This window comes from Salarias fasciatus, chromosome 8 (genome assembly GCF_902148845.1).
Source record: "Salarias fasciatus chromosome 8, fSalaFa1.1, whole genome shotgun sequence".
Lineage (NCBI taxonomy): Eukaryota > Metazoa > Chordata > Actinopteri > Blenniiformes > Blenniidae > Salarias > Salarias fasciatus.
The window spans coordinates 9,224,913-9,249,225 of record NC_043752.1 but is presented as its reverse complement, the minus strand read 5'-3'; the positions used below and the strand labels follow the sequence as shown (position 1 = coordinate 9,249,225).

Genomic DNA, 24,313 nt, shown 5'->3' with positions numbered 1-24,313 from the left:
AAAGGTTTGTCCCCCCAAAAAGTTGTTTGAATTCTGCAGATAGTTCAAACTGCTACAATTCATCTTCTAACATGTGCACATTATCCCAGAGCTGGCCTCTTTGCATTGGCTACCAATTCAACCAGGGGGCAGATTTTAATTTTGCTTTTGCTCAACTACAAAATATTGAATGGAACTTAATCTTCTTATCCAGCTGATCCTTCAGACCTTCCTCATACTTTCCATAGACAATCTCAGCCACTCTCGTGTTCCTCCATGCATGCTCCCTCGGGCCAGCCCGACCCCTTCACACTCTCAATTATATTCATTAGGATGTATAAGTCTGATAGGCCTGGATTTCCACTTCTACTGTTGTCACTTTTGTGTTTGATTAGTGATCGCAGCCTGTCGGAGGCTGCCAGCAGGGGGCGGTAAGCCGTGCACACTGGACTTGTAAAGCTGAATAAACGGAATACACGAAATTGCATGACGTCACACACTTTCGGAGCCGGCGTGCCGCGCGGAAGAAGGTGCGTGTGAGTCCTCTCACATTAAAATTTCTCATTTTTTAGGATTTTATCAGCCTTTTCATCCTCTAATGAAGGATGTATGACAGAAATAGAGTAGGGTTGAACTCACCAAGTCGTATTAGCTGTTTGTATGAGTTGTGTTGTTAGCGTTTCCTTGGTTGAGCACAGTCGCGAGTTAGCACAGGTGTTTAGGATCGACTGGTGTCCCTGTTAAGTGTTGGTGACTGACTTCCCTTCGTATCAGTTGTTGTTGCTGATAACTGTGAAATGGACTCACCAAAGGTACCACACCTGTAAACTTTATTGTCAGTATGGTTAACGGCACTCGCCGGGACAGCTTTTCATTCGTGTCGGCATTTTTAGCGCTCTTTTTTACCAGCAGCGACAACGGAGTCTAAAATCATTCAGTCAGCAGTTAACAGGGAAACCATTTAATCCAAAACACCGGTAAAGCTGAACCTCGAACTTCACACTTTATTTATAACTCTTGTTTTGCTTTTATATTGATAAGTAAAATATTGTTCTGTTGTCATTAAACGGTAAACCCATTTTACAAGTATACATCTATTTATCTGCTCGTTTTCACACCGCTTAGAAGGACAATGAGTGATCTCGCTGTGTCTCCTGTTTGTTCCCTTACAGTCAACATGGCCTCGGATGACATTTCTCAGCTGGCTGATGCTCTGTCCAAGACTCACGTCGGGGATGGAGAATTGAGCTATAAAGGCATGGGACTTAAGCTTGACAATGCAGAGTCAGGTCAGATTACTTTACTTGAGGTTATTTCTTTTAAAAGTCTTATTTTTTACCCTTTATCTGGTGACTGATGCTTGTTTTCCCCATCAGAGATGCTAACCTTCCCTTTTATCCTTTAGTGGAAGAACTGGTGTGTGAAATCAAACAGTACCAAGGTTTGAGGGCTTTGTGTCTGGAAGGTAACACTGTGGGAGTTGAGGCAGCCCAAGCCATTGCCAAAGCTCTGGAGAGCAAAGACCAGCTGCAGGTACTAATCCACTCTCATTACATTTAACTTATGTAAATACATGATAGCTTAATAACATAAAACTACACTCTGAATAGGGTTACATTGCTTTGTGATGACCAGTCCTGAGTGTATTATTGTTGAAGATATATGTACTCATTCCAATGTTTAAAGAATATTTATGGTAATACAATGAAAGATTTATATTACAGTTAAAAGTCAGAAAGGTAATGATATAAACCAAGCACTCTGTAGCACAAAGTAGTGTTCTCAGATTAAAGTTCTGTGGTGGGATACTCCAGATAATCATGTATGCAACAAGGGAGTGAGCACCACTAGAAAATATCTACCTCTTACATAATTCCCAATAAATGTCAGGTCACGTACTCTGATTTTTTTTTTTTTTTTTTAATGATTTTGTTGTCTATTCTGTCCTTCAGAGATGCTATTGGAGTGACATGTTCACTGGACGATTGCGCTCCGAAATCCCAATAGCCCTGGTGAGCACTGCATCCACTCATCATTCATGAATATGCCATCAGATTCAGAGTCATGCATATTACACAATCAGTGTCCACAAAAGTGAGGTGTTTTTTAACAGTTTATAACAAAACTGTAGAGAAACGAAGCATAAAGCTCAGTGGACAGTAAACCAGTGAGTGTTTGCTGTGTAATTTGAGTTTTTAAGCACGTTTCATAGCTTGAATTCTGAGACATAAATGTTTTTTGTGGAACAAACCAGTTGGTTGCAGCCGATTGTGTTGTGTTATGGGAACAGTCAGCAAGGTCAGAATTAGCTGAGTAGAGTTTGTTGCAGAAATGTATCTCGTATGTTCATCATTTCCTTTCTTACATTTTTCACCAGCGCTTTCTGGGCAGTGCATTGATGAGTGCTGGAGCCCGACTCACTGAGCTGGACCTGAGCGATAACGCCTTCGGGCCCGATGGCGTCAAGGGAATCGAGCAGCTGCTGAAGAGCCCCTCCTGCCACACTTTGAGAGAGCTCCGACTCAACAACTGTGGCATGGGTATCGGGGGAGGCAAGGTGAGGGCAGTAAGGATTATTTCAAACAGTTAAATGACAGGAACTTTTCCTTTTATGGTCAGTGATGGTACTTATTTGATCAACCTAGATCTTGTCTGAAGCTCTGATGGAGTGCCACCGACAGTCATCGGCACTGGGGACTCCTCTCCGCCTCAGAATATTTGTAGCAGGGAGGAATCGCCTGGAAAATGAAGGCGCGAGCGCCCTGGCTAAGGCCTTTCAGGTAGAAAAAACACTCAAATGACAGGACTGATCTTATTTTGATATCTATTTAACTTCTAATAACAGTTGTTATTTTTGAACTTTTAGCTTGTGTTAGTGAGATGAAACACATCTGTAACATCTGGCTTGAAAGTTTTTTTTTTTTTTCTTCTTCTTTTCTAATTCAAGCTGATGGGCAGCTTGGAGGAGGTCCACATGCCGCAAAATGGTATAAACTACCCTGGAGTGACGGCGCTGGCTTCAGCAATGCGACATAACCCTGCACTTCGAGTTCTCAACTTCAATGACAACACCTTCACCAAAAAGGGAACGCTGGCGATGGCACAGGTGAAGCCTGGTTCTTCTCTGGAAGATCAGAAAAGCACAAAACTACAGTCCCGTGTTCAGGCAGCTTTCTTTGTTCTTCATCCTGTAGGCTCTAAGACATCTCAGAAACGTTCAGGTGATCAACTTCGGCGACTGTCTGGTGCGTTCTGAGGGAGCCATCGCTCTCGCTGCGGTCCTGAGAGAAGGCCTGCCGATCCTGAAGGTCAGTCTGCTGGACAATTCCTGTCTGCATGTGTTCGTGTGTGTGTGTTTGTTCTCTTCAGAGGTTGTTTCATCTCTTCTCTCCAGGAACTCAATCTGTCCTTTGGTGAGATCACAGAGGCTGCGGCACTTGTCTTAGCTCAGGCTGTCATGGACAAATCTCACATGGAGAAAGTGGATATGAATGGTATGCACACTCATACTTTAAAGGTGCCTTAAGGAGTTTGCACGTTTTATGCGAAACAGCGCCCCCTGCAGGCCTTGTGCGTAATGCAGCTTAGTGAAAAACTCGTCCCTGTGGCTCGCGTGCACGGAAGAGGGGGACTCCGTCGTCGCTCGTTTAGAAGCGCTCAAGTAAGATTTAAGTTTCTTTTACCTGGTGGAGTCTGTGCTGGAGCTGTGGCAGTGCTAGAAGCCAGTCTTTTCTTCTTTCTGGAAGATCCTGCTCAGTTGTTGCTCACTAAGCATCTGGCGGAGTAATGGCGGACAAATCGAAACTCAAGGAGCCGGAGCGCGCATTACGTCATTCCTTTCAAATTCTCCCCAAAAAAATGCTGGTGCCGGACCGGCACTGCAACTTTGAAGTGACAATTTAGCGCTGTTAGAGGTACTTGTAATGAATATGTCAGGGCACATTGTACACATCATTAAAAATGTGTAACATATTTATTGTGGAAAATAAGTATTTTTAAGGTTGTAAAACTCCTTAATGCACCTTTAATGAAGCAATTTATTAATAATTTCAACAATTCCAATTCCAAAAGATCTAAAATATCTTGGGAAGTTTTTTTTTTTTTTTAATAAAAGAAAAGTAGTATAAAGCCCCCAAAGAGGGATTTTGAGTGAATTAGCTCGACAACTAACCTGATGATAGAGTCGAGACATTTCTTCTTCTCTGAGGGTGTGTTTACACAACTTTTTAAGATTGGCTTCCAAGTGGGAGCTTCTTGAAAATGCTGCGTCTCTGAGAAAATGTTTGCAGTCAAAATAAAGAAATGGAAAGAGTTTTATGGACATGGTGTCATTTGATGAGCTGTATGTAGGTCCGGGTGAGTGTGGATATGGCGATCAGACCTGTTTGTGTACGTCAGAGTATGTTTTTTACAGGATGGCTGGGATTGATCTTTTTGTGCCTTTAGATTTTTCCAAAGTATTTTTCTTTCTCAAGCTATTGGGAACGTTTTAGGTGCCAAATGATGAAAATGAAATGATTTATAGGTGTTTTCTGCCCTGAATGTGTCTCATTAACAGGTAATTGCCTGGGAGAGGAGGGCTGCGAGGCTTTAAGAGAGGCCATGGAGACCAGAGACAAAGGAGACATGCTGGCATCCCTCAGGTAATCCACAGAGGGACAGGAATCCACAGGATCTCTCCTCGGGCTGTCTTTACTGTTAAATTGCACTGAAATAATGGAAGCGGCTGTGAAAATATATTCATTGGAATTGGCTACAGTGACGACGAGGGAGAGCCGGAAGACGAGGATGAGGACGATGGCGATGATGATGAAGACGATGAGGAGGAGGAGGATGCCACTGGAGGCTCGAATGACGAGAACGATGAGTACGGTGAAATCGTGAAGGAGAATGGAAGGACAAAACAAGAAGACAGTCCTGTGAAAGCTCAAAGCCCCGTACGTTAACAAATCAGTGATCCGCCGCTTTGTTCTTTTAGTTTCTACAGAAAGTAATGATTGATTCCATAGCTTGATATCCAACAAAAGTATAAACAACCGAATGTCTCATTGTGTCCGTTTCCTCCCTCAGGCAGAGGTTGTGTCCTTCCTCAACTGCCCGTCTGCAGAGAAGCTGCTCCAGCTGGGAGACATGAGAGCAGACCTGCAGCAGCAGGTGAGACGCTTCATAGGAGTGGCTGCAAAATATCCTGTGCAGTTCTGAATGTGATTACTCCATGATTGCTGACGGTCTGACCTGCTCTCGCCAGGTCGACGCGTCCGAGCCGCACGAGGCTGCCGATGTCTTTCTGAAAGTTGCGTCCTTGTACAGCGAAGATCCGGAACTAAAGACGGCTGTTCTAGAGATCACAGGTGAATTATGTCCGTCTGAGTACAATCAGCTGTTGTGATGTTTACTTTCTAGATTACTGAAAGTTGCTAAATCTGGTGAAGCTGATCATTTGAGTTGCATCACTGTGGTTCACAGATTCAGTGTTGAAGAAGCTCCTGTCTGGTTCTGCTCTCCATTCGTACTCGTTCCTCTCCATACTGCTGGTCAGGATGGGACTCCTCAAGGTACAGTAGTTTACAGGAACAAGCAAGTGAGGCCTATAAATTGTGGGGTGCTCATCACTCTGACCGTTTCAGCATGGTGTGATGTTTGACTTCACCCCTCGCAGCAGAGACGCAACCACAGGCCTGTAATCCCAGTTGTCTTGATTTTCAGGGAGAGGGAAAAGTGAAGAAGGCGCCGCTGGCCTCAGGCCATCTGTTGTGTTTGGAACACGCCGTCCAGCAGGATTACTTCCCTCAGCACCACGCCTCACTGCTCCACATCTTCCTGTCCAAGTACGACGATCCTCTGTCCACACAGCTCTCCGAGCGGCATTCCCCTGCTCGCGTCGGTGATAAGAATGTGTCCGTCTATGCATTTTTTAACTGATCCAGCCCGCTGTGTGTCGTTGTTTGTGTCTGTGTCCACTTTCAGGAACGACGAGGCTCTCAAGTCCTGCACCGGCGCCTCAGAGAGTCTGAGCTCCGCTCTGGAGAAGAAGAGCCGCGAGCATCACTGATCCCGCCATCCAGCCGAAGCCAGGACCAACACAGGGACGCGAACACACACTGTTCTCACATTCTTTCTTTCTTTTTTTTTCTCCCATCATCGAAACAAGCAGGGAAGCGTTACACTTGAACAAAAGGACAAGCAAAACCACTGAAAGTTGTAAATTTTAAGAAGTTGTAGCAAAGGCTGTCCAGAATGTCTTAATCTTTATTTTTTTACTTTTTCTTGTGACTTATATTTTTATAGAAAATAGATACAAATAACAAAAATACAGAACTTCACAACAAGTAGCTGTGAGCTTTGTCGGGTGAAAATACAAAATGGTGATTGTAACCTGATGTGAAGTTCACGCAAGAGAAAGTAAAACATTAACAACAGCTCCCTGTTTACATCACTGACATACCTGTCAACTCAAGCCGTCTAAACTAACATCTTTGTTTTTGTTTCTGGAGGAATTTGGAAGTTGTGTTTTCAAAATTAGTGAATATTGAAGAGTTCTGATACGAACACACACCTACAGATTTACAGGAGTTTTCTGTCTGTAGCTCACGCTGTGATGCTTGCTTTGGGAATGATAATGTTACTTTGAATCACTTGAATCACTCAAAAGAGAGAGAGAGAACCTCTTATTGTTGATTATATGACCACTCTATTGGTTTAGAGGAGGTGTAGAGAAGTCAGGACAATCTGTCCAGTCACAATCATCGCACTGCTGTTCATAAAGCATGTTTACATCAAACCGCTGTGGGCTGCTGCACCACACGCTCACACCCATCAACCTGATTATTTAGTGTGTGTGTGTTCCTCAGAGCAGCCAGGAAACAGAACAGAATCACTCGCAATCAGGTGCTTCTTTCTTTGGAAACATTCTGCTCTTGCATGACTTTGTGTTGCATGTTTTCAGTAGTGTGTATTACCTCATATCGCTCGTATGTTTGGAGCTTTTTAAGGGAAACAGGAGCCAAATGGAAATACTTTGAGCATTTAAATGATAATCTGAATAACTTTAGTTTAACTAATGTCTGTTTACCTGATGCCTTTAATTTGTACTGAACGCTCTGTCTTAAATATAACCAGTCTAACAAATGATTGACCCTGTGTGTGTGTGTGTATTTCAGAAATCTCTGTTCTGTCACTGAACAAAACTGCAGTGTGTTTGAGAAGCTTACTTTAAACAAAAAGTTGCTTTTGAGTGTGAAAGTTGTGGAAAAAATGAGCAACTTCCATCCCAGTGGCATGGCAGTGAGGTGAAAGCAACTTTTGCACACTGGGGTGAACTATTCCTTTAACGGGCTGGCAGTCCGGAGGTGGGAGGTGCAGGTGTGTGTGCGCGTCCACGGGGGAAAAGTCGTGGATGAAGGGGATAAACTGAGTTTGTTTTGGATGGGGGGACAACCGGGGGAAGAGCGCCGGAGTCCGTGAGAGAGACTCGGCTTCTCGTGAAGACCAGCAGCTGGACGGAACCACGACGCCAAGGTGAGTCTGTGCGTAAAACGGATTCTGGCAAAGAAAGAAAGTATCTTTCATTCACTTTAATGTTAAAGCAAAAATAAATTAATAGTAATGTCCTCGTGTTAAGAAAAATAAATACAAAGTTGGTGTTTATTTCTCCAGAATTAGGAGCAATTGTCAGCGCTTCTGCTGCGTCGACGCCACTTTTACGCACAAGCTGGAGGAAAATAATCCTGATGATTTCTGCATTTAAAAGTCAATCGAAAGCTGTATTCTCACCGCTTCTGGCCTGAAGACACATTTCCTACGTGGTGAACGCACTTTGGCACAACACCGACAGGGACAGACACTGTGCGTCTTTGTGCGCGGCCGGAGCGGAGGCTCCTCTGCGGTTTGGACTGTTGATCCCCAGAGGGACGCGGCCAAACAGTCCGGACGGAGGAAATTCCTCCGTCTCTAGTTTCTTGGCCCCTTTTCTGTACAGGGGGTCGTTGGAACAAAACCTGGTATGCTGAAATCTACGCTTTTCATACTGTAGTCAGATCCCCTGCCCGCGGATTTAGGCTGAAAAATGTCAAATTCATTCATGGAAGAATGCAGAGTTTCTAAAAACAAAAACAGAAAATGTAGTCTTTGCCACAATATTACTTTTACAAGTGACTTAACAAGATAAGTAATAAATGGGGCAAATGTTTGTGAAAATTCAAATTCATCTCATCCAGAGATTTCATGTTGAAATGCTTCTCTATTATCACTCATCTGGTCAGTGTAATTTTCTTAAATGTATTTTATCATTTGTAAAAGACATAATGGTGTCTTATACTGACTCCGAGGTATTGAACCATCCTGACGACACTGATGTTCAATGCATGCCCTGCAATGGGTTAAAGGTCCAGCGGTGGCAGGATTTGATGCGGCTGTTTTGACAGAGAGGTTTAGGCACAGCACCACTGCACGTGTCAACATTTTGAGACTCCGAAATTCGGAGTGTGGAGCTGTGAAGCTTTTCATGTCCATTCCAGTGGATCAAGACTGCTGATCCAACATGGGAATGTGGTTTTAAGGCATTCCAGTGAAGACTAGGGCAGATCAATCTGACCAAATGGCACTAATCCCCCAAAAGTACAGGATGATGGAGGGGCTTTTTTTTTGCAATAAGCTTGGGAAAGGAAAAAAAATAGGATAAATCAAACAAACACAGCTTTTCAATAGAGTCAAATGTGAATGCATGTTCACCTAATAAAATGTCAGGTATGAACCCTTTCATAAAGGCATCTATTGCTGCACATCTCTCACAGCATTCATACAAACATCTTCCAGTGGTGTCAAACTCTTATTCTTCATAGATCGATGCCATGATCGAATGTATAACCCTCGTTTTCTTTCCTCACAGATGTGCTCCTCGCTCATTCTCGACTCCTTCTGCCTCCTGGTGCTTCTTTGCATCCCGGCAGTGTTGACAGCTAAGTGTCCACAGCAGTGCGTCTGCGACCAGATCCAGCTCACTGTGACCTGTGTCAACAAGAACCTGACCCAAGTGCCTCCGACAGTGGACGAGGTGTCTCACTCACATCCCAAGCAGCATGCTCAAGTCCTTATTGCCCTCAACTCTGCATTCTTATAATATGTGATCGTCTGTTTTCTCATAGATCACAGTGAAGCTGGATCTTCGAGGTAACGATATCCAGGAACTTCCCACCGGGTCCTTCAAGCACACCCCCTACCTGACTCACCTGTCGCTGCAGCGCTGCAACATCCGCAGGGTGAAGGAGGGGGCTTTCCGGGGCCTCGGCCGCCTGGTCTTCCTCAACCTGGCCAACAACAACATTGACATCCTCTACCAGGTGACCAAATGGGGTTATTTCACTGATCACAACAGCCTCAGTGGTAGAAGCATAGGTGTGGAGAAGAAAAAACAAAACAAACAGTTGCACCGACTTCTATATAAATCCACATTTGAAGAACAGCAGAGTAAAAACAGTCTGGTCTTTCTTTTGCGTTCAGGAGTCATTCGATGGTCTGTCCTCGCTGAAGCAGCTCATGATCGACCGTAACCGTGTGGAAGAGATCCAGCCTGGTGCTTTCACCCAGCTGGGCTTCCTCAACCTGCTCTCTCTCACACACAACCAGCTGGTCTACATCCCCAACTTGGCGTTCCAGGTACACAAAAAAACCACAATAGATCAAGTGGAAACGTCTCCTGCTTTGACAATTTTGAAACAATTCCAGACAATCTCTGACTCCTTTCAGGGTCTACAAAATATCAAGTGGCTTCGTCTCAGTCACAACTCTCTCAACTACTTGGACATCGAAGCCTTCGCGGGTCTGTTCACGCTCACTCGCCTCAGCGTGGACCACAACGAGCTGCAGTTTTTCCCCACGGAGACGATGACCAGGTAAAGATTCTGGATGAGATGTGAGGAAAAGCACACACACATCTGACTCAATGTCCCAGAAACCATACATGGAGATTGAAATATTCCAAAGAATCGACTTGAATGATCTAAACACAAAAATAGTGGATTTGTACACAAGCCCATATAAACCACATAGGAACAAGTTTTCAAACTTTGTATCACAGTTGTTCTTTTATATAAATGTGTGAAAGTTGGTTAATAATATCCCTTTTTTCCCCCCCATTTCTCCCTCTTTGATAAAGACTTCCAGAAGTGACTCGTCTCGACATGGGCTACAACCCCATGACGTACTTGGGAGAGGAGGTGGTGTCTATGGCCAAGCTGACCCACCTCTTCCTGGACCACATGTCCCTGCAGGACATGGCCAACACGGCCGTGTCCAAATGCCCCAGCCTCGTCCATCTGGGCATCAGCCACAACCAGCTGCGCGTCATCCAGCCTTTCTCCGAAGGCTCACCCAACCTGGCACGCCTCAACCTGGCGGGAAACCCCATTTACTGCAACTGTTACCTGCGCCCGCTCAGGTACGAAAAACACTTCTGGATTAGGTATTAATACAGTGAAGTAGTCCTCACTCACTGTGAGTTTGGGTCTTACTTTCCAGAGAGTGGGCTATCCGCAGAAAAGTGAAACTGATGGGGACATGCGGAGGACCGGCCCATCTCTCGGGGGAGAACCTTGAAGCTGTCCACCCAACTCAGCTGCGCTGCCAGAGCCAGGAGGCCATGTTGAAGGCTGAGTTTGAGGAGGCCACCAGGGTCACGCCACGGCCAACCGCGGAGCCGGAGAACAAAGTCAAATGCCCTGCTAACTGTGTCTGCGAGGTGAGTGGGTTACACGAGGAGGACTGGCTGGATTAAGTGATTTTAAGGTCATACTTAACTTTCGGTGGTTCATTTTCGACGCAGGTTAATTTCACTCTGTGTTCTTTCTCGTCCTGACACATAAAATGATGTCAGATTAAAAAGTTAGGCCTAATATTTTAGGACATCGTTCCATTAACAAGAACTGAAGATCACTGAAGGAAATGAAAATTTCTCAACTTGAATATTATGTTTCTCAGGTTTTAGATGACCTCGTCTGCTATTACAAAGTAACTAATATTTGAATATTTCAATCAATAAACTCACTGCATGACTGCTGTGGGGTATTTGTAATATTTTCAGATTGCTCTGACAATTTAGCAACACTAGGAGCCACATAGTCATATTATTAGGGTTGGTTTTGTTAAAGTTCTCCATCAATTTTATTGTTGAAAATATGATTTGAGGATTTGTTGGTCATTTAAATATGTGACAGTATGCAGACAAATGTTAAGAACTATAGTGTGTGTTCATTATATGATACCAGTTTTACTTCTGTAATCCACAAACATATTCAGTCTGAATCATTGAAGTTGTCCCCTGTTCTATTGTAACTCGATCTGCAGGCAGAGACGCACCATTCGTCATGTGAGAACCGTGGCCACAACAAGGTGCCTCGAGGTTTCTCGCCCAACACGCGTCTACTGGACCTGCGAGGAAACCACTTTCACTACATCCCCAGCAACAGCTTCCCCGGAGTCACACAGGTGGTGTCGCTGCACCTCCAGCGCTGCAAGATCGTGGAGGTGGAGGGAGGAGCTTTCAGCGGGATGAAGGGACTCATCTATCTATACCTGTCTGAGAACGACCTCTCCTCCCTCAGTCCCGATGCTTTTAAAGGTCAGAGTGACTTTTTAGGAAGGGTAGTTTCACCAACAGCCAACTCTCTTTACAGCTTTCTTTGTGAACCTACAGGTCTGCCCCAGTTGACTTACCTTCACCTGGAGAAGAATCGCTTTGCCAACTTCCCCAAAGGAGCCTTCAAGCTGGTGCCCAGTCTGCTGGCTCTTCACCTGGAGAACAATTCCCTCACCAGGCTGGAGCCAGGCATCATGACGGGGGCGGAGGGTCTCAGAGCGCTCTACCTCACCGGGAACGCCATTGAGCATGTGTCTCCCAGAGCTCTGGAAGAAGCCAACGACCTCGATACGCTCCACCTTGGTGGGAACAAGCTGAAGGACGTTCCCACAGAGGCGCTCAGCAAGACCGCGAATCTCAGGGACCTCAGGCTGTCTGGAAATTCCATCCGCTGGGTGGGACCGAATGCCTTTCAGCCTCTGGAGAACACGCTGAAGGAGCTGTATCTGGATAACATGGGTCTGGAGAAGGTCAGCGTGCAATGTGAACTCATAAGTCTTTTCCTCGGGCTTGGGACTTTATCTTCTATGCACATGAAATTCTAGTTTGTTTGTGATATACGACCGGTTCCCTAAACTTGGTCACCCTGATAAATAATGGAGATGGAAGGACAGATGTATGTTTTATTCAGGTCTTGAGGAACTTCTGTCCTGCATGTTTGATCCATAGAATCGATTTGAACACATCAATAACCTGGATATTATTCTTGACTGTGTCTCTGAAACGCTTCTCTTTCTAGATGTCACAGAACTCCCTGACAGGCCTCGGTCCAGGGTTAAGAAGTCTTTTTTTGGAGGGCAACCAGCTGGAGGAGGTTCCCGATTTTCACTCCCTCACCTCTCTGGAAGTAATCAACCTGGCTGACAACCCTCTGATGTGTGACTGCCCTCTGCTGCCACTGCGCATGTAAGTATACCACTGCGCTATGTTTCTCAAACTGTGGCCCACTGGGATTGAAGGCTCATTCAAATTGGATCTTATTCGACAATTTTTTCAGATGTAACTAGGTTGACTCAAAACCAGATCGTCTACAGGTAACTTTAAATAAATAACCTTTGGTAAAAACAAGTTTTGTTTTGCATCAATTTAGGTAAATTTTGGATGCAGCAAAATTTAAAGACTAAATACTGTATTTTGTAACAGGAGACATTAAAAATGGCACAAGATTGAAATTGCACTCACTGGTTTGTTTTTGCACTAAAACACTGAAACATGATTTTTATTCACAAGTTTTGATGCTATCATTTTACAAGCATGGCCAATTAAAGATCAAACTGGGTCACATGTGGCGCCTGAACTAAAAGTAGGTAATCCTGCCCTAAAGCCCAAATTCCTCCCTAATATCCAGAGAAAACATGTGCACGTCCAACAGGCAGACCTTTACTGCCAGCTACTGCTGCCCCTAATTTCAAGATAAAACCCCTTCAATAAAAACTATTCAGGCTCCAACCTTTTCTTTTTCTTGCTATCACAAACACATGAATGAAGTAATTTCATCAATGAAGTCCTGGACATGTTGACGTAATCTTTCCTCTCCTCTTCACCCAGGTGGATCGAGAAAGTTAACCTCAAGGTACGAGCAACCTGTGCCAACCCCCCTGAACTGAGAGGCCGAAAGGTCAAAGATGTTCACGTTTTCAAGGCCTGCCCGGGAGGAGAGAGTCTACCCGCTGTCCCCACCGCCAGACCACCCAAGGCGACCAAGCCCAAACCGATGCACCTCAACGGCCTCCGGCACATCAAAATGATGAAAGCCAAAACCAAGATGCGCAAGAGCCCGAGCGCGAAACAGGGAGCAGTGAAGAAATCCAGCAAAACCACAAAGAAACGCAGCATGGCTTGAACCTGCAGACTCTGGGTTCTGAGTCCAGAGCTTCCAGCAAAGTGACAGAGAAAATGATTTCAAGGGTGAAAATCCATTTGGACTGTAGCTGTGCTGCATTTTGCACCTCGTCAGTTTTCATTGATATGCACTTAAATACGTTTTATTTCCTCCTGCTGTTAAATCAATACAGTAATGAAGAAAACCTTTACCTGCGGCTTCTGAGCAGTTCTTGATGTTATACTGGTAAGATGTAAATTACACAAATGCAAGGATAAAACCAGCACTGCTGTTATTGAAACCAGAAATTACATTTTTAAAACCACTACATCCCGTTTGTTCAGGAAACACTGAAGCCATTAAATCTGGGAAACGGTACTTTTTTTCCCCCCATTTATTCCACATTTGCAAAAGGAGACAAAGAAAATCTGGAAATGACACGAGGCAGAAAATAAAAACATTACAACAAACATTTGGCTGATGTCTTCACAACTCAACCAGACTTTCAGAACAATGAGCAGAGAGTCGTGTTACACTCGAATGACACAAGGCATTTTGAAAACAATCTTAACCAGTCCTTACAAGCAATATGCAAACACCTTGTCAACATTTAAATACATCTTTAAAGGGTGATCGGTTTAATACTGGGTTTATTGACATTTGGGATCATCTCTATAAAAAAAGTAGGTTTTCCTTTTTGTGACAATCTGCCTTTTCCACATCAACTTGTCCACTTATGCATGAAGATCATACAGAGATTTGATCCTTAATCCCAATGATGCCCCTCCCAGTGGATTAAATGTTGTTTTTCAGTATTGGGAACCAGATTCAGAGTCTATCTGTGGGGAGTGCAAACGGTTTAATAGCCGGTCACATTTATGGTGTGAGTCGAACTGACGCGCTGCTGTGACCCACGTGAAAACATCTGTTATCTCCCTGATGCCGGTATTTCTTCATGACAGTACGGACGCTGCAGCAGGATTCCACTTACAGTGAAAACGGAATGAATCTTCCCTGAATGTCAGGATGAACTTATTCTCTGCTTATTTCAATTTCCTGATAACAACGTGAAAAAACTGGACTCAATTTTTGAAGTCTTGACTTGATCCAACGATCCTCTGTGGCGGCCCCGCAACAGACTCTCTCTCATGCTGATGGAGACCTGAGGATCACCAGCTGCACCTGCCGCTGCAGTGGCGACTTGATACTTGAAACATAGCCGGGTTTTTGTCACATTTTCAATGGTCTCAAAACCTTAGGACAAATAAATTATGCTTCAGTGTAGCTGTTTAAGGAGGACGCGTTTCCTCCACAGTCTGGAACTTGTCAAATTCGATACATTAAGATTTACAAACGTAAACCATTAATGCTTAAATAGAACAGAGGTTCTATGAACCCAGGTATATATTTTAAATAAGGTTTCAAAATGAACCCAGCCAGCTTTTTACCTTTGTTGGAGTCAGTGCAGTCTTATCAAATCATTCCTTCAAATTCTTCTGTTCGGGACTGCGTGCCATTGCTTCAGTCACGTCACCGTCGCTTCATTTTCTCAGCCAGTCGCCTCTTTGTCTAGTCTGATTTTATTACTCCCACTCTGCTCTGTGCCGATCCAGCCGGTCGCGTTGTCTTCCAGTGATCTGCCCTCTCCGTCTTCTGCAGTCTTACTTCGTATCATCTGTTCATACTCCCAGCTCCTCTCCTGATGCAGTCCTGACTTTTGAGACGGCCCTCCCTCTCCCCGTTTGAGTCCAACGACAGAGACTTGCTGAAGGTTGCTCAGGGGCTCAAGAGGGGCCTCCAGCTCCATCTCCTCTCCTTTCACCTGCACTAAAGAAACTACAAAGACATGAGCGCGTTAGCAAGTAACTGTAATGCACAACTGACTTGCAATAAGTGAGGAAAGTGCTAAAGCTTGAGACTACTTACTGTCGTGCTCCTCGGGCTCAAGCTTGGGGTGAATGAGCGGCACGCTCGTCGGAACGCTTTGTGCACTCTCGCTACATCTGGGCTCAGCCTGCTGGTCACAATGAAGCCATGATATTAAGTCTGTCATCATTTTTTTGTTGTTGTCCATGCAGACACTACATGTGTTGGTAAAACGGATGTTTTAGACATTTCCTCGCTTCAGGACATCTGAATCTAATAATGATTTCGTCATCAAGCTCATAAAATTCATTCATTCCGACACCCCTGGTCTCCTGGATGATGATGATGATGATGATAATGCTACCTGGGACGGCGAGGTTGGAGGCACAGAGTGCTGCAGGCTGCGGATGCCCTCCATCAGCGTGGACACCAGATTCGCGTTGCTCTGCAGGATGCTGTGGACCAGCCGCTCCTCCCGCTCCTGGCTTTGCTGGAACTGCTCCATCCAGGCGTTCTGCATCTGCCGCATCTGCTTCAGGAAGTGATCCATGTCGGACACCTGCCGCCTCCTCCTCTCTGATGGTGGCCCTACAATAAATCATGGGAACAGTTTGAATTAAACGACAGGCATACAACCAGGTGCGGACTGAAGAGTGAAGGACTCACGGGGTAGATCCAGGTTTGGGGAGCTGGTACCCGGCTGCTCGCTGCCTGGACAGCTGCCTCTCTGGATCAGAGAAGAGAGAGGGGAGGACCTCTCAGATAACTCCAACTCATCCAGCTCTTGCTCTGTCTCTTCATGGTTCCCCTCTGTTCCCAGCACCCCCCCTGAAGAGGACATCATGAGAGACACTTAGAATACTGGCATTACTGTATAACAGCTGGTGAATGAACTTCAAGTCACCTGGGACAGAAGCGTTGAACCCTATGTCCACTCCAGGGTCCACGGAGTGGGACAGCTGTCTGCGTCCCAGCAGCTCCTCCAGGATGTCGTTGTGAGGACAGGGGACGGGAAAGCGTCCCGCGGCCGGGTGGCTCTTCTTGGCGTTGTAGTACACCTGCTTCATGTGCTTCCAGCGGACGCGGATCTGCTCGGGCGTCCTTTTAAAACCCGCCCCGTCCATCTCCTCCGCAACTTTTTTGAACAAGTCGCCATTTCTCGTCTTCCTGCCGTCCATGAATTTGGAAATGTTCAGCTCCTTCAGCTGGGACAGCATGAACCGCGTCTCCGAGTCCGACCAGAAGCGGACCCCGTCCGTTTTCGCCATGTTTACAGTTGTTGGCGGTAAGCCAGCATCATCTCTTTAATCCGCTGCTGACCTTATAAACACGGCGGTCGACTTCCGGGGCAGGATTTGGCGCTGGGCTTTCGGCGCATGCGCAGAACACAGCGCCCTGTTCCAGTCCGACTGTTTGGTATACATGTCTGGTTCCAGTTGGGCTGTTCTGGACACATGGCCCATTTGGATCTGACTGCTCTTGAATACATGCAAAGCAGCTCATCTTCCAGTGGCTTCATTTCAGATTTTGGGGTTCCTCTGCATTTCTCTCTCATTTTGACCTTCCAAGCTCCCACTTTCACAACATTCCGCTTCCCCTGGCATGAACAGAACATTCCATCCGGTTCCAGTCCAGCATCAGTGCTAAAGATTGATTTAATTCCACAGAACACAGTTTGATCACTTTATTTTTATTGCTCAGGTAGTAGAAACAAACTGAAGAGGAAGCATGGAAAAATCTCAAAAAAAAAAAAAAAAAAAAAAAGTTCAATAACCTTTGGTGAGAACTGAACAACTCAGATGTGATGGACTTTATCCTGAACAAGATGAAGCAACACAGAACATGGAAAATTATCTGAAGAAGATTCCAGTCTTTTACATGCCCGCAGTTTACTTTTTTAAACTAAACAACAAAACATTTCCCGTAAACTTGGTTGAATCACTGGTGCCGATTGCCAAACTTGAGCAATAAAATTGGCGTGATTGCATCAGTGTTCTTGATGTAGTGCAAGATAATCCTGCCAGTCACCTTTAAGGGCAGAATTTCCTCTTTGGCTTCCAAAAACACCAAACCAATACATTTTCCGAACTTGTGGATAACAGAAGTTGAGGACTCAATGTCTCCTAACACAAAATAAAGTATATATACTATATTGCAGGTTATAAAATGAAAACCGGCAATATGTACAGAAAATAAAACTATGATCCTAGCTGCCTTTTTATCTGGATTCTGAATAAACTCAGAGCTTTCTCCACACATAGTTTTGTACTGGAGTATCTTCAGTCCAGTTCACAGTTCCCATCTTGAATCAGACAAAGTGTGAATCCATTCCTTCAGTTTCTCCTGCAGTGTTCATTCCTCTCTTCTGCTCCAGTTATCTTCCAGAAATCCACACTCTTTATGTTCACTTTCTGCAGTCTGCCTTTGCAACTTCTTTTCTTCTTCCTGTTTGATTCCACATCCAGGGACGATCTGGCGGTCACTCGGAGTCATCGGTAGGCGTCTCCACCTCGAGCTCTTCCACCTTTATCGTCACTACAGAAACTACAAAGACGGAGTTGCACGAGTAAATATCAAAAAGCAATATTCTGAATAGAATAAATAAGGAAAATTTTGAAGTTCTAGAAGGGTCCACTTACTCTCTTCCTCGTCAATTTCAGCCTGGATGAGAGGAACGTCAGGTGGAGGATCTTGTACAGTTTCACTGCCTTTGGGTTCAGTCTGTTCAACGGTGTGACCTACTGCTCGGTCCTGAGGCAACCTCTGTCTTGTGTATTTCTTTCCTGTAGAGGGCCAAGCATCATCAATATAACTGCAGACATCAGACAATGAAAGCATTAATTTGATTAAAACCCATAGAAAGGTTTGAAAAAAAACCTACTCTTTTTTCCAGACATGACGGGCTTGGTTTTCTTTTTCTGTACCACCGGTTTTTCAGATCGAATAACTGTTGGGTAAAAAAAACAAAGCACTCTTTACTCCTTTGTTATAATTACAATTGATGGGCCTCCCAACCCATGTGCAAAAAAAAGAAAAAAAAAAAAGCAATCACTTTACTGACAAACAAACTTTATATTATAAAAATAGCCACAAATGTTTTACATCCAGAAGAGGCTCTAATTTTCCTGCAGTTTTTTCCCCCCTTATCATTGTTCCTCTTCAAAATGATATCCCGGTATTTTATTCCCTCCTCCCCAAAATCTCCATGGCACCCCCTAACAGAGGCCCGCCACACTGAGAAACCGCAGCTCTATTAGGTTTTCTCTACTGCGACTGATTACCGAGCCCAGGGGGAGGCTGGAGCTGGTAGCCTGTGACCTCGCACCAGCCCACAGGGTAGATGTCCGGGGACTGGTATTCCACCCACTGGTCGTACTCGTTCTCCCAGCCGTCGAAGTGGATGAGCAGCAGGCGGCCCACGCAGCGCTTCACGGTGGCCACACACACCAGGCGTGGCTCCATCAGGTTCGCTGCTTCCAGCTTCATGTTGGGGTAGAAGCCATGGCCCGGGTAGTCCTGGAGACAAGCAGTCCACCAACAGTGTACATCTATGTGTGTGGATTTACAAATGTGGAATTTCACAAAGAGTCCCTCTGTCTTACAGCGTTCATTAGTCTTGGTGGTGCAGCTTTAGAGTTTGTGTCGCTCAAGTATTTGCCCCAGCTGAAGGTCTGAGGGTCGTAACCTGCCAGGAAGCAAAGGTTTTACAAGAACTTTCCACACATGAGCAATTTTATTTCCACTTTGTGATTCCTACAGCATTCTAAAGCAAATGGGCTCCGTCAGAGGAAAGGATGCAAGTCTCACCTGGAGGTATGGTGAGAGGGATGTCGTTCTTTTTACAGAAGTTCACAGGAAGGATGGCGTGAGAGGAGGCGTGGTAGCAAAACCAGTCTGAGCTGCTGTTCGCAGAGCCGTCGATCCCCAGGAGCAGGTAACCGTCTAACAGCACCTGAGAGGAGTCAGAAAAACACAGAACAGAAAGAAATATAATAAACAGAACCACACTTGGTTTGAGCTGAAAAAAAAAAAAAAAAAAAAAAGATAAATCACTACATAAGAATGAAATGAGGCCCAGATGAGCAGACAGGAGCCCTTGCCTTGTGTACAGTGGCCACACAGATATTCCTCAGGTTGAAGGGGTCAATGGCCTCCAGCTTCATTCCCTCTTCAAAGAAGCTCTTCTCCATATAGACGGTCCTTGGCTGCGGATCACAAGCAAAGAAGAACAGCTGTGGGCCAACAATACTGAAATGACCTTGAACCCTCTCAGACCCCCACAGGAGAAACCCTGAAGGGTAGTTTTAGCAGGCGTACACCAGGAAAATAGAACGAAGCATCGCGACACAGATGAAAGTTTTGTTTTTTTTTAATTTTTACATGATTCCTGACCTTTTTGAAGAGGGTTGATGCACGGTCCAATTTATTCTTCAAGTTGTAGTAAGTTTCCACGCGGCCTTTTGTAAGAAGAAAACCACCACATAAATGGGAAAAATTGTGAACTAAAATAATTTTTTAGGTTTATGTAGAAGATACAGCCTCAACAAGCCATGATATTCAGTTGTTTAATTTAGCTTTGAACCCTTTAATATAACATTTTGAATTGCATTGTATTCCTGGGCAGTTTGTGGAACTTCACAGAACCTAAATGATCAATCAATTGCAATTCTTTTAAACTGTTATTAACCTAAATAGTGGCCCCTGGTGGTGTGCCAGGTTAAGTCTTGACCTGTATCAAAATTGGAGTGTCTCAGGCTAAAATTTGCCAAATCTACAGAGCTTGCTACGAAGTCTTGACAAAAGAAAGCCACTCAACACACAAGTGGAAGAAGCGTGGGTTTTGATTTCTTTTTCTCAAATCGAGTTCGGAAAATTCGCTAACTAATCAGATTAAAGTCGTAGATGAGTTTCAGTACAAATCTAGTTCTTTACATGGCACAAATTTATCATTTTTGAATTATAACTGTATAATGAACTCATCAACTCATGCCTGTAGTGTTTCATTGTACTTACCAGGGGTTTTTGTGGGGTGTCCCACTCTGCTGGACCAGCCGACCGGGTGCAGAAGCGGGCTGCCGGCGTGGCACCAGAACTCGGAGGGGGCGTTCTCGCTGTCGTCTTTCTTCTCCGAGAACGCCAGCCTCAGACGACCCGCAGTAACAGACTTGATGACGGCCAAGCGGGTGTGGCTGACATGCACGGGATCCACCACCTCCACGTGCATGCCTGTTTTGATCGAGCTCCTCAGGCCGTTTACAAACTGGGTAGAGAGAAGACGGAGGGAGACCCAGGACACAATATTTAATTATTTGATAAAACAAAGCTGTTCGATTCAATTAATTGTACAAATTTCTCCTAATAAGAAGCATAAATAAATCTACCATCTTGTCGAAGTCAACAGGTAGAGTGGTGGCTCCAATCAGCCTTTTCAAGAGATATTCCTTCCAGTCTGGGATTTTCCGCGGCACATCTGAAATCACACAGTTTGAGTCACATTAGAAAACATCCCAGCACAGAAAATCAGTCAAAGCTCATTCACCGATTGTCCGAAGCAACTTCATCTCTAATTCTAAAGCATTGATTCTCGTGACCTCAACGTTTTCTGCTCTTCCAGCTCAGCTTTTCTGCCTTCAGGTGACGGCGCTCCTCACCTTGTGGTGGCACCAACAGTTTCATCATCGTTGCGCACCAGCCGATTGGTTTGAGCTCTCCTGAAACGAGGCTGCACCAGAAGTCGCGGCTGCTGTCGTGCTCGAAGCCCTCGTATCTCAACAGGGCTTTATATCCTGGAGTGGAAGGCAGGAGAGGAAGATGGAGAGTTACTGTTGATGGTGCGCTTCAACAAGTCAAAAAAGTGCACAAGTTCCATGAAAGTCAGCCATGTAGTGCAAAAAAAAAAGACTAAAATAGACTCACCTGCAATCTGGATGACTGTAGCAATCCAGTAGACTTCACTGGGAAGGACTGCGTTGGTGTTCAGGACCTCCACTTTCATCCCTAAGGCAACGTCATCCCAGTGGAGACACAGGGGAGCCTGCAGAACCGGGGTTTCCCACTGAGAACACTTTCATCTTCAACTACTGTCCTCAGTACAACTAAATAAAGCCAAAGCTTCCCATTTTAATCATCAGCTTGTTAAATTTTAATTCTATTGCTTACCAGACCTCTATCACTTGCTAAATTGCTTCGTATTGCTTCTTCCTAAAGAAGTCTGACATCGCAGATGAGACTCACGTGTCTGAAACAGGAAACAGAAGCAGCGGCGGAGGTTTCCTTCTCCAAGTACGAGCCCCATTCGAAATTAGCCGATACTGTAGAGTGAAGAGAACAGAGTTATCAATGTATTTTGTGTATCTTCATGGATTGACTCATTCAGATTTATTCACAAGGCATTTTCCATATGTATATGTCTACACAACCAGTCAAAACTTCTCATTCAATGCTTAAAAGGTATAAAAGCAATGAAGGAAGGTATGGAATTATGTAGTAAATAAGAAAGTGGCCCTTCAAAAATAGGTTTTATATTTTCCATTCCTCAAAATAGCCACCCTTGGCTTAGTTAACAGCCCTGCAAATACATGACCTCCTCTTAGCAAACTTCATGATGCCATCACCTGAAATGGTTTTCACTGAACCAGCATGGCGACCACAGCATCCTGTGGCGACATGCCATCCCATCTGCTTTGGATTCAGCTGGGCCACCACTTTTTAAGAGGGCAATGACCCCCAAAACACACCTCCAGGCTGTGTGAGGGTTTGTTTGACCAAGAAGCTGCACCAGATGACCCTACACCTGACCTAAACCCAATCCAGACGGTTTGGGACGAGATGGCCACAAATGGTCAAGCAGAGGGCGGCTGTTTCGTTTACTACACAACTCCATGTGTTCATTCATAGCTTTGATGCCCTCAGTGAGAATCTACAATGGAAATAGTGATAAAAAATAAAGAAAAAGACTTGAATGAGAAGTTGTGTCCAAAGTTTTGACTGGCGGTGTTTGTGCATATGTATGTGATTATAGACAAATTCCAATTAGTGTATTTGTCCAATTGTTTTTGAATTTTGTTTTATTCTATAGTTTTGACAAGTCTTGAACAAATAATTCAAAAAGTAAAAATGCTTTTTTACAATTTTTAGCTGCAAAAAAAAAGAGAAAAGCTGAAGGATCACAACACAGTTCAAAGAAACCAAACAAATTGTGTGTGTGTAGTTACTACCCTTACCATCCACTGCTGTTGGGCTTGGAACAGATTTTTTAACCATTTTCCACACAGTAGTATTTTTTGAGGACAGCTTTCTCTGAAATGACAGGAAAAAAAAAGGGTTAAAGTTTAAAAGAGAAAAATGAAATTCTGGGTGGTACTGCACTATCATGAATGTGAAAACAGAGACAATGAAATCTGAATTCAGAAATGAGGCAGTTTCATTCTTTAACATAATCAATGCTTTTTGGGTCTGTCAACCCATCATCATCTATGTATGTTGTTTCCGTCTATGCTGCTGCATACAAAGGCTGAGGTCCCTCTAAAGTTTAAACCAAGTGGTCTGAATGAACTCTCGGCACCTCTGGATGATGCGGGTTGGTCCGGACATGTGGAGAGCACGCGGTGGGGAGGGCCCGTCGGTTTAAGTCCGGTCCTTTCCGCTGCTTTGTTGTGACATCCTGGTACCCCATTGTGACAGGTGATTCACAACTCCTGTAAAGAAAAGGGTACAGATCAGTTGATAGTATTCCAGTTCAACTCGCGTATCTCAGGTTTACCTTACCCCGTGTCAGAAGATGGATTACTTTTAGCTTGGTGAGGGTGAGGGAACGCGCTACTGGGCCCTCCATTGCGGAAATGCTTGAACAAAAATCATGGGAAAAAATAATCAGTGAAGAATTCATTATGCTCAACATTATGATCAACAAAAATCAATGACACTTTGTGCCAAGATATAAAACAGACATAAGTTATGTATTGGTATTGACCATCTCTACTCTCTCCTCATCTCCTCTTCCTTCTTTCTCCCTTGTTTGCTTGTGACAAACATAGTAGGCCTATTGTTTTTCAGCGGAGTGGACTTGATTTCAGCTAGTTTAAGATAATTTTACCAACACTGATGTCCAGCATTAACATCAAGGAAACAGTTTCAGAGCGCACAAAACACCAATAGATGACAATAAAATGGTTAAATACAGTTCAGGCAACTTTATTTATCCAAGATGCAATTCATTTGAACCTTCCCAGGGAAGATGATTGCATAGAGGGCACTGCAGTTCACAAAATAAACAACAGGAAATAAAAATAACCTGAAACACATTAAAGCATGGGACAGAGGGAGAAGTCAGAACCACATAAATACAAAACAAAGAAGATAAAAAGATGAAGATCAGCACAAATAAGGCAAGACAAATGTGAAAAGAGTAATAAAACCCTGCAAAAAATAATTAAGAAATATCCTCTCAAATAAAGCAATCTAAAATTGGTTTGATTTATGTTTAGCAGCTTGATAGCAGAGCAAATGAAGGACTTGGCAACAAAAAAAAGGCAAAACGCCTTTGCAGTGCAGAAATGCTCAGTTGTTTCCACAGACATGGGTCGATCGATCACAGGCATTATGTGTTTAAATATGTCTTGATTGTTAATATTGTGCGAGACATCGCCTTACCTTGGAACAAATGTAGGTGTTGTTGTTTATAAGTGACGGGTTGAGTTGGCTGTGTGGTCTGCCACACAGCTCAATCCACAGCAGGCATTTCTCCATGTTTTGGCTGGGTTTGGGGAATGGGAAGAAGTAAACCCCGTGGCTTATTGTTTCGGGATGCCTCGTGTCGGAGTCGCACGTGCCCCAGGAACATCGTTTGACCATTTTAGCGTCTCAGTGGGTTAAATTATCCAGGAAAAAAAAAATCGTCGCCAGCTCCAGTGGTTCTGTCCTCGCTGGAGCTTCACTCATTCCAACTGAGTCGGAATTTCCCGGGAGTTGGAAATAGAAAGCTATTGGTCGGTTTACGTTCTGGGGGGGCGGAG

At 44.4% G+C, this 24,313-nt stretch overlaps 3 protein-coding genes across 4 annotated transcripts; 2 read left to right on the top strand and 1 right to left on the bottom strand.

Moving 5' to 3' along the window:
* Positions 1-486: 486 nt before the first annotated feature.
* Positions 487-6,287, top strand: rangap1b (Ran GTPase activating protein 1b). Of its 2 annotated transcripts, none has more exons than XM_030097698.1 (16): positions 487-509; positions 1,152-1,268; positions 1,385-1,512; positions 1,932-1,991; positions 2,357-2,536; positions 2,625-2,759; positions 2,927-3,085; positions 3,174-3,287; positions 3,374-3,473; positions 4,538-4,622; positions 4,739-4,916; positions 5,050-5,133; positions 5,228-5,330; positions 5,446-5,534; positions 5,686-5,807; positions 5,947-6,287. In XM_030097698.1, exons 2-16 carry the CDS (start codon positions 1,157-1,159, stop codon positions 6,029-6,031), a joined length of 1,734 nt encoding a protein of 577 aa, XP_029953558.1. In that variant the 5' UTR covers positions 487-509; positions 1,152-1,156; the 3' UTR covers positions 6,032-6,287. The 2 variants fall into 2 exon arrangements, with proteins under 2 accessions (XP_029953558.1, XP_029953559.1); XM_030097699.1 differs by having other exon boundaries at positions 493-515.
* A 1,995-nt stretch (positions 6,288-8,282) lies between these two features.
* Positions 8,283-13,569, top strand: chadlb (chondroadherin-like b). Its single transcript, XM_030098856.1, has 11 exons — positions 8,283-8,306; positions 8,867-9,031; positions 9,123-9,317; positions 9,478-9,633; positions 9,724-9,869; positions 10,133-10,414; positions 10,495-10,714; positions 11,320-11,593; positions 11,669-12,081; positions 12,351-12,517; positions 13,160-13,569. Exons 1-11 carry the CDS (start codon positions 8,283-8,285, stop codon positions 13,452-13,454), a joined length of 2,337 nt encoding a protein of 778 aa, XP_029954716.1. The 3' UTR covers positions 13,455-13,569.
* Positions 13,570-13,820: 251 nt separating this feature from the next.
* Positions 13,821-24,152, bottom strand: LOC115393748 (lethal(3)malignant brain tumor-like protein 2). Its single transcript, XM_030098855.1, has 15 exons — positions 23,952-24,152; positions 22,523-22,598; positions 21,534-21,610; positions 21,216-21,333; positions 20,951-21,085; positions 20,681-20,769; positions 20,313-20,559; positions 19,692-19,756; positions 19,400-19,504; positions 19,107-19,251; positions 18,902-18,984; positions 18,581-18,815; positions 18,181-18,246; positions 17,939-18,082; positions 13,821-15,269 (listed from the first exon to the last, which is right to left on the bottom strand). The coding sequence occupies exons 1-15, from the start codon at positions 24,150-24,152 to the stop codon at positions 14,983-14,985; spliced, it is 2,073 nt and encodes a 690-aa protein (XP_029954715.1). The 3' UTR covers positions 13,821-14,982.
* Positions 24,153-24,313: the final 161 nt, after the last annotated feature.

What these genes read in the sequence shown, in the direction of transcription:
- rangap1b (XM_030097698.1), top strand. Translation starts at nt 1,157, where the DNA reads ATGGCCTCGGATGACATTTCTCAGCTGGCTGATGCTCTGTCCAAGACT. An exon ending in GGCTGTTCTAGAGATCACAG is followed by an intron (nt 5,331 to 5,445) that starts GTGAATTATGTC and finishes TGTGGTTCACAG; the next exon opens with ATTCAGTGTTGAAGAAGCTC. An exon ending in TCAGGATGGGACTCCTCAAG is followed by an intron (nt 5,535 to 5,685) that starts GTACAGTAGTTT and finishes CTTGATTTTCAG; the next exon opens with GGAGAGGGAAAAGTGAAGAA.
- chadlb (XM_030098856.1), top strand. Translation starts at nt 8,283, where the DNA reads ATGGTGTCTTATACTGACTCCGAG. An exon ending in TGCCTCCGACAGTGGACGAG is followed by an intron (nt 9,032 to 9,122) that starts GTGTCTCACTCA and finishes GTTTTCTCATAG; the next exon opens with ATCACAGTGAAGCTGGATCT. An exon ending in CTGCTAACTGTGTCTGCGAG is followed by an intron (nt 10,715 to 11,319) that starts GTGAGTGGGTTA and finishes CTCGATCTGCAG; the next exon opens with GCAGAGACGCACCATTCGTC.
- LOC115393748 (XM_030098855.1), bottom strand. Translation starts at nt 24,152, where the DNA reads ATGGTCAAACGATGTTCCTGGGGCACGTGCGACTCCGACACGAGGCAT. An exon ending in CATCAACCCTCTTCAAAAAG is followed by an intron (nt 19,505 to 19,691) that starts GTCAGGAATCAT and finishes TGTGATCCGCAG; the next exon opens with CCAAGGACCGTCTATATGGA. An exon ending in TGAAATTGACGAGGAAGAGA is followed by an intron (nt 15,270 to 17,938) that starts GTAAGTGGACCC and finishes ATGTCTTTGTAG; the next exon opens with TTTCTTTAGTGCAGGTGAAA.